We start from the raw sequence: 9,401 nt of genomic DNA on the forward strand, positions 1-9,401 counted from the left end.
ATTGAATGAATGAGATATACACCGGACTCTCCCTGCAATGAAAAGTTACACATGAGAAGATCCATTCCCTACATTCGGACATGAAAAAAAAAAAAAAAAGCTGTTTTTTTCTTTCTATCACTTTTTAAATGCCTTATCAGATATCCTCGCTTTACAAAACACTAGGCAGGTGTTGGAACAAAACACTTTACAATGACACTTTATCACTCACTTCTCTTTAAGTGATACACTTGGATAGCTCAAGCTTTTCTTTTTCCACACACACACTAAACACATTAAGAATTGAAAAATGAAGATTGGAAGAAAGAAAATAGATATATCGCACTACACTTGAAAGTTTACAATGCTAGGATATTTAAATGAGGTTACTTGCACACCAAACAACTTAACAAATTCTAACAAACTTTTCATACCCTAACTAACTACCAATTCTGTTAAAATTTAAACAGAATTCTCTAACTAACAAACTCTTACTTGAACATCAAGTAACATACTAACACAATGAATCAGTAGGGTTGTATAGTTCAAACAAATTGAAGTTTTTCAATCCATCTCTTAAAACATGGGAAGTTTACCAGAAGTATTCTGTCAGTAATGTAATTTTTATCAAAATAGACTATCGAAATGATGTTTTCAATAGTGTATTTTGATATATTTTAGCATTATAAGGAGTGAATTCAAAAATATTCCTTTGAAAAATACAAGAGACAGATAAAAACTATCTAGAATATGTTAATCTTGACCTAAAGAGGTGGACCACAAGGTAACATGATCAGTCCAGGGTTGAATCAAGCAGAGGGGAAACCCACGAGCCCAAACTTGTGGAAAAGCGCTCAAAATTTAGGATCTATCCAGTGTATTTAAGTTACCTACCAACACGTTGTTATATATACTCTTTTTTGTGAACACATATATTTCTATTTATACACAAGTATCACACCATATGTGGTATTCTTTGATTGATAAAAATCAAATCAAATGCTAATTTTCCTACATATAAATCAACATGTTCTTCTACCTGACTAATATTCCTATTGAGTTATAAAATATCTACACGTTCTCAGTTAATGTGCCTAAGTTAAAGCTACATTACTTTCCACTAGATTGACGATCCTTCTGAGTGAAATCATTTCATCAAACTAAGGTGATGCCTATATGAAGAAAAGATTTAAGTTTAAGAAAGCGATGATTCAATATTTTCTTTAACATTTGGTGTAAAGTTACACGATCCATTTTGCTTTTGATGACGTGGACAGTATTTCCTAAGAACTCTACCTTTGTTTTGGCTCCACCATTCTTCTGCTTGGCTTTCAGTGAACTTGCGCTTACTGCAACATTGAATGAATAAAAAATGTTAAAAGAGAAAGAGAAATAGCATGGGTAAAAAATATCAAATAAAAGCCAATGGAACATGCAACATATACCTGAATTTAACTCTTTTAAAAATTTTGATTCCGTCAGCCCTTAGCTTGAGTAACACGTAAATACCAGACTCAAATTTTTCAAAGACTTGTGTTTCTTGTAGACTCCCATCTCTTGAACTGTCCCCTGATATGGAACCATTTTCTGAACTTTGGGGTGACATCACTTCTCCAACACTAGATATAGACGATCCATTACTTTCATGACGAACATTTATTCCAGTCTCAGATTGATCACATCTGGCAGTCTTGTCGATTTTTTCATAAATTTGTTCTTGCAGTTTAGAAGTTTCACTATCTGAGGTAGTTATATCAGGTGAATTATGTTGCTTTGACTCCAATGTTTGTTTATTACATTCGTCGAGGAAATTTCCCTCATCTTGACAACTGTCAACTTTTACATCAGCATTTTCTTCTAGTCTATGATCTTGTAGTTCAAGATTGCCACTATCTGGGGTAGATATATCAAGGGCATTTTGTTGCAAACACTCTAACTTTGATTCAGCGAGACAAGAGTCAACTTCTATAATGTCGGCATTTTCTATTAGTTGGATATTTTCTAGTTTAGAAGAGTCAATATCTGTAGCAGATATGTCATGTGCAATTTGTTGCAAACACTCTAACTTTGGTTCATCTAGACAAGAGTCAACTTCGACAATGTCAGCATTTTCTACTAGTCTATGATCTTGTAGTTCAAAATTTCCACTATGTGTGGTAGATATATCAAGTGCATTTTGTTGCAAACACTCTAACTTAAATTCATCTGGACAAGCGTCAACTTCTACAATGTCGGCATTTTCTACTAGTCTGATATTTTCTAGTTTAGAGGAATCATCATTATCTGCAGCAGATATGTCATGTGCACTTTGTTGCAAACACTCTAACTTTGATTCATCTAGACAAGAGTCAACTTCTACAATGTCGGCATTTTCTACTAGTCTGATATTTTCTAGTTTCGAAGAGTCATTATCTGCAGCAGATATGTCATGTGAACTTTGTTGTTTGGACTCCAACTCTGATGTTTCAGATTCAAAATATTCTTTGAGAAAATCTTCAGCTCGAGTTTGGATAGTACTCAAGATATTACGTTCTGGAATTTCTGCTGGTAGCTTCTCAGTCATTTCCTTCAACTGAATAAAATAAAAAACAAGTCTAGCTATTTAGGACAATGGAAACAAAAATCCTTATTCATTATATTTTTATTTTTGAAAGCTATCTTTGTTTCTTTTCTTTTTTTAATGAACACTAACATCTCTTACTTATTTTTCTAAGTGACACACGCATCCCTTGGTGCTAGCTAACATGGTTTTAAATAATAGCCCCGAACTGTTATTTGGGCCGCACATAACGGTTTGTAAACAGGAGAAGCAGTCATTCTTATATACCGTGCAGTCATAAACATGCTGTGACGTTATTTCTCATCTATGCATAAATTCAGCTCTCTAGAGTTCTATAGATTCTCTCAACAGGGATCCATTTCCAGCCATGTTACTGACACGAGAGACAATACTTTCCGTCATTAGTAAAAAAGATCAACAATCTAGTTGTCAATCTCTAGCAGAAATCGGGTCCAGCAATTTAAAGTGCAATAGTGGTTCATCAAATCATACCTGCCATGTTCTCTCACAATAACTGCTCTCACCTCAATGCTCAGCCAATTTTTGCTGCCACATAATTGCTCATTCATTCATAAATTATGTCTCATGTGGGTGCATTTTATGGCTGTACAAATTCTTTAACGCACTCTTTACAATACTCTCTTTTTAGTTGGAATTCAAATCGGTCCCACTTTTTATAAATAGGTCCCACTAAATTATGTGGATCTCGTATATGTTTCTGAAAGTGGAATCCATATAAATTCGAACTTATGAAGCACGGACACTCCTCGGATTACGTGTGTCCCGGTATCGGACAATCGTATGTGTCCGACACTCATACCACACGTGTTGGATTGCTTTCTTTTCTTTTTTTTTTTGTAAACAAGAGATAATATATAAAGGAGAACTAAGGGTTCTCCGGCCTGTTTACAAACGGAGACGGCAAAAGCCCGACAAAAGAAATTACGCACCAATTACAATTACAACAAAAAGATCATAGGATCTTGGCTAAAATCGTAAAAGGAGTAATTGGCATGAGTAATATCTCCACAAAGAAGTGTCCTAAGAGAAGTGTCCTAAAGAAACTCTTTTTATTTGGATTCCATTTCCATTAATCTCTTATGATAAATTCAATGATTTGAGCTATGTCCTAGGGATATATATTGTAGATACCTGATGTTTTGTAGATTCAATAAATTGTTTTGCTTCTCTATGACAAGAAGACTCCACTGCAACCCAGGCAATAACTTCCGTAGTCTTTCTCTGAAGCTTCTGAATTTCCAAATCTTTCACGTCACTTCTCTCCTCCAAATCTCGAATCTAAACAAAGAAATATGTATTAACTTGTTAATGTGGAAACTATATTTCTGCAAGTTTAAGAACAAAAAGGTATGGTTGCCAATGTTGCCAAAGCGCAGATTGCAAAAAATAGCTTTTTGTTCAAATTTCGCAACGTTGTTCTGCTATACCTACTATTTGACAACATTTAGTACGAAATCGTGCATTGCCGAACAGTTGGAGTTTGTTAAAATTGTGCAATACTATTTTTAGAATGGGACTAACATACTTGGCTCTGCAAATTTGAGACTCGTTGGTTAAGTACATCGTTTGTCCTGCTCAAACTATTGATAAGACCACCGGAAAATCTTTGAGTGACATATGGTGGAGAAGGACTTGATCTACATGTGTATGGGAATGAAGAATTTTGTGATGAACTAGGAGGAGTAGAAGGCTTCAAAACACTTTGAATAGAACTCAGTGAACTTGGAAAACCAATATCTTTCAATTGCAAAAGAGATGGAACTAAAGAAGCTCTTATGAAAGAAGTAGAACCATATTCAGTTCCAGGCTTATTATTCCTTATTTCAAGGTACTTCACTGGTTCAGTAAAAGAAGAAAAGAGAGTTCTTGTAGACCTTAAAGTACCTTGGTCTAATCTTTCCCTACCATTCGTCGAATAGTGAGAAGGGTTAGCTTTTCCATTTAACTTTGAAGGATCATTGATGTCAACAACTTTAAGCTTAGTATAACAAATATCACACACACGATGAGGTTTTTCGAATGTTGGAGCCAATGCAGCTTTGAATGACTTTTTAGAACTACAAGTATGACAGAAAACCAATCCACAATTATAACAATTGTGTCTTTTTCTAGTTAAACCAAATGCTTGTTTACATCCAAAGCAAGCAGATTGATCAGCTCCAGTGACCAATTTACGGATACATATACAAGATGTAAAGTTTGAACCACATGAGATATTTTTTATATTCCTATCTTTCAAGGCAACCACAAGGGTAGGAGATTTTCTCTCATCTGTGTCACCATGTCCTAGTCTTCCATTAGAACCTTTTCCCCATGTATATACTTCGCTTCTTGATGTCAAAACAGCAACATGATGTGCTCCACATGATATTTCCTCAACAAATTCACCAAGTAACTTATCTTGGACTAAAGTAGGTACTTTCCCAGCAGAATTTGGATTTCCTAACTGACCATTTTCAGTGCTTCCCATTGTAAATACATGACCAGATGTAGTGAGAGCAACAGTCATGGTGTGTCCACATGCTATCTGCAGGAAATTATATTCAATAAGGGGCGAAACACGTGTCGGTTGGAGATAGGTTTCCTTGTTTCCATGGCCTAAACAATGTTTGTCGCCATCGCCCCATGTGAAGAGTTTCCATGATGAAACATTTGAACCAGATTGAAAAACAACCTCGACAATAGCTGCAGTGTGCCATACTCCACAGGCAACCTTAATAGTCCTCAGTCCACCTAATAATTGTACTTCCTTTGGATACGATACACTCTCTTGATCACCATGGCCTAAAACACCAAATGTTCCATCACCAAAGGTAAATAGTTTTCCATTTGAGGTTGCCAATGCTGAATGCCATGTACCACATGCAACAGATACAACTTGAAGTCCATCCAAAAAGCCATCGACACTCTTTGGTATCCAGTGGCTAGCCTCATTACCATGTCCAAGAAGTCCAGCATTATGTGTACCATCACCCCATGTGAAAAATTCATCAGATTTTGACACAGCACATGTATGAAACTCTCCGCATGCAACAATATCCAAAGTTACATCTTCAAGATTCTCAACTAGACGAGGCTTACCAGAACTTTTATCAATTCCATGACCAAGTCTACCCCCAGACTCTTCTCCCCAAGTAAAAACCTCTCCTTTCTTGTTTAATATAGCAAGGTGACTCGCACCGGATGCAATGTTACGAACATCAAGAATAACGTGTGACTCTAACAGCTTAGGGATTAACACATCTGTCTTGGAAGGAACCCCGTCTGCAAATACCTCTCCCCATATGAAAACCTCTCCCTGTGACTCAACATCGTCTGGATCAGATCCTCCACTTGAATTGCTAGGTGTACTAGATGCACTAAAACGGAAAGAAGCTCCAGTACTTGCCCTTGGTTGCATATTTGCAAGTTCTAACCTCACATCTGAGCTTACCAGGAACAATGCCTGAAGCTAACTGTAGTTCTGCTTCTAAAGGATGGCCATTCTGAATAAGGACAAATAGAGACTTGTAAACAAGTATCTGTGATGCACACTCCCTGATTATACAAAACATCACCTGTTAGAAAGATTGCATTTCATAGCATGGATTCAAACAAATGCAACATTTACTGAATTGGGTAAATTTAATTTAGTGGTAAATTGTCATATCCTTGGAATATTCAAAGGAACGAGCAGCTGTAGAAAATACTAGGAATATTTACAATCTGACATTCTTTTTTCAATACTTTTTTATGTGGGATTTCACCAAACAAAAGTGCTAAAACACGAAGTCCAGGAATGTATGATGTATCGACATTTCTCTCTACCTCAATTTATAAATGGAAAATACATCAATAGCAAAATTCAAATTTATTTTCTTCAAATAAAATTTTACATATTTAAATGAATTATGAAGTTAAATTGTTTTCTTACCAAATCAAGCAACTATATCCTGTTATTATAAAGAAGGGAAAATGAAAGATAATGTGTTTCTGGTAGCAAATATCATCGGAAGAAAACCTGCAAAGTTGTTACAACAAACATAAGATGCCTTTAAGAGTTTGTTAATATGACCATCAAAATCAGCCATCATCCTAGAACAAAAGTAAATTTTCTAACAGACCAGTTTCTGTGCATGAAACAACAGTAATTTTCAGATTAGATTCTTTTCTATGAGAAACTCAAATTGTTTCATCATAATAATGTCAATAAACCTGAAAATGTTCATACCGAGATATCGCGTAATCATCATATAGTTTTAATTTTCAGCCCACAACTATAATTGCAGTCGAAATATAATGGTTTTAGAGGTCTCCACGACAGCATAACAACCACAGTTCTGACTGCATCAGCCGCATTTGTCGACATTTTACCGCAATATAACAGTTTGCAGTATAACCACAACCGCAACTTAAAACCATACTCATGCACATATCTACTCTAGAGGTGGAACTAAGCATATCTAATGCTGGAATGTAATTTTGATTTTCAAGTACAATCTCACTGAGTGTGGGTGTGGTTCTACGCTGAAGAAAATTGATTTTGAGTGAATTAATTTTGTAAAATTGATTTTGACTAAAAGTGAGTTCAATGTAAAGTAATTTATCTTTGGATAAACTCTTGCAAAAATGAGTTAAAACAATATATCTCAATGAAAAAAGATCATGTTTAAACTCAAGCTAAAAATCCTAATTTAAAGTAAAATCAATTATGAGAAACATAATCAATATTCAATACTACTCGGAAACAACCAAACATGTCAAAATCAATTATAGATGTCCATAATCAATTCTGAATGCTCCAATCGTGAAACCAAACATACACAATAGGCAAAATTTTGACTTTCCTTTCCCCCCGATTCTTAAATAACAATGTCTTTCTTCAAACAATGTGCATCTACAAACAACAACGACAACCAAGTCTTATCTCGCTAAGTGAGATCCGTTCCATGAATCAAACCCGTCACAGTGTTTTATCATAAACAATGTCTTTATTTAAACCTAACCTCTGTTTTTTTTTTAATATATTCACCTATAGTATTTTCTGAATTGAGCAAAATATTATTAACAAAATACAATGGGTAATCTAATAATCTATGAAGCACGGACACCAGAAACAGACACCGACACTGACATATCGACTCAAGTAATGATTTAAGAAATTATATAAATTAAACATAATCACAAGTATCAGTGACGGTTTCAAACACCACTCAGACACATCTTTTTTCAAAGGTGTCGGTGCTACAGAGCTAATAATCCTTATCCAAAAAGAGCTATAAGAACCACTAAATACAAACTAAGCCATCAGTTTAATACTATATCAATCCCCAAAAGAGAGGAAAAAAATCATGACATAGATTTTTCTATAGTACCAACACATATACACATTCTTCTTAATTGTAACATGATAAATTATTAAAATTTAAAACCCTAATCCAGTAAAAATTCCATAAAAACATAGTAATCTCATTTTATTGCTATTTCAATTCAATTAGTAACAAAGTAACAATCTAGGTCTTCACATAATAGCCATATATAACTAAGTACCAGTAATTAAGAAACCTTTGATGAAACTAACTTGTTCAATAATTTCACTATCATGATTCCCATAATCAACGAACAACAACAGCATCGATCATGTAGATCCTTGATCTCATTTCACTTTGCCCTAAACCTCCAATAACCTAGACAAAAAATTAGTGAAATTAGGCTTCGAAGCTCGTAGGATTGAATTGATTTATGATATGCTATTTGTGTTGTGGCATGGATCTGGAAATTTCATGCCACGCACATGGAATTATGGAATTGTTGGGGAATTTTGTGGAAAGGGGATAGGGTTGGTGAGAGAAACCATGGGAGAGGAGAAGGAAATTGCAGAGGAATGAGTGAGGGGAAGGATGCGAAATGAGAGGAAGGAAAGTGTACGTGGTTCGATTTTAAGCAATAAGGGAAATGAATATTTCGCGCGCGATTCATAGTTTATCACATGGTATTTATACTCTGTTTGGTTTTGGAGAAGCAGAGAAGAAAGAATAATATGAAAAGGAGAAGTTTGAGATTTCTCTCTCACCAACTTCACCTCAAAGAGACATATCTTAGGGTTTTTTTAATTACTATATTTGTTATTAAACTAGGTATATGGCCCGTGCGTTGCACGGATTTATTATAATTTTTACCTTAATATTTTTCAAATGAAAAAAAATATATTTAATTAATTATAGTTAATTATAATCTTATGATTAAATTTGTTTTAAAATTGTATTAAATATAAATAAAATTTTAACATTATGAAAATACTTAATGATTATATATATATATATATATATATATATATATATATATATATATATATATATATATATATATATATATATTATGTTTTTTAAATTTGAAAGATCACATTTACGTGAAATAATGCAATATTTTTAAAAATAGTTATGTTTAATTGTTTGTATATATTATTTGTGATTAATCATTAAATTTATAATACGAATAAGTGTTTAATTTATAATTTACAGAAACTATGAATTTTTTAATTTAATGTCAAGTCCAAAAAAGTTTTAAATCATATATTTTCTAGATTTTTTTTTTAAATCATATATTCTCTAGATTTTTTTTTAAATTATAATATATCATACCATATTGATTTTTTCTGTAGTGTTCCTATGTTAATCAAGTAACTCCATTTTATTTCATGATTTTTTTGTTTGTTTATTATAGTGGAAGAGATATGTTATGACATGATTGATAAATTGTTTACTTCATGAGATATAAAAAAAACTATTATTTATTATAGAAAACTATTATTTATTATGGGTTAATGTTTATATAAATTTTTTATATAATCATGTCAATAAAT

General features: G+C 33.4%; 1 protein-coding gene across 2 annotated transcripts; it reads right to left on the reverse strand.

The window, feature by feature from the left end:
• Positions 1-392: 392 nt before the first annotated feature.
• On the reverse strand, positions 393-8,606 carry LOC131601581 (PH, RCC1 and FYVE domains-containing protein 1-like). 2 transcript variants are annotated; one of them, XM_058873433.1, is made up of 6 exons: positions 8,121-8,606; positions 6,474-6,560; positions 4,086-6,097; positions 3,692-3,838; positions 1,425-2,551; positions 393-1,328 (listed from the first exon to the last, which is right to left on the reverse strand). In XM_058873433.1, exons 3-6 carry the CDS (start codon positions 5,958-5,960, stop codon positions 1,175-1,177), a joined length of 3,303 nt encoding a protein of 1,100 aa, XP_058729416.1. In that variant the 5' UTR covers positions 5,961-6,097; positions 6,474-6,560; positions 8,121-8,606; the 3' UTR covers positions 393-1,174. The 2 variants fall into 2 exon arrangements, with proteins under 2 accessions (XP_058729416.1, XP_058729415.1); XM_058873432.1 differs by having other exon boundaries at positions 8,090-8,606.
• Between the last annotated feature and the right edge of the window lie 795 nt (positions 8,607-9,401).

Source organism: Vicia villosa, linkage group LG5, assembly GCF_029867415.1.
Source record: "Vicia villosa cultivar HV-30 ecotype Madison, WI linkage group LG5, Vvil1.0, whole genome shotgun sequence".
Taxonomy (NCBI): Eukaryota; Viridiplantae; Streptophyta; class Magnoliopsida; order Fabales; family Fabaceae; genus Vicia; species Vicia villosa.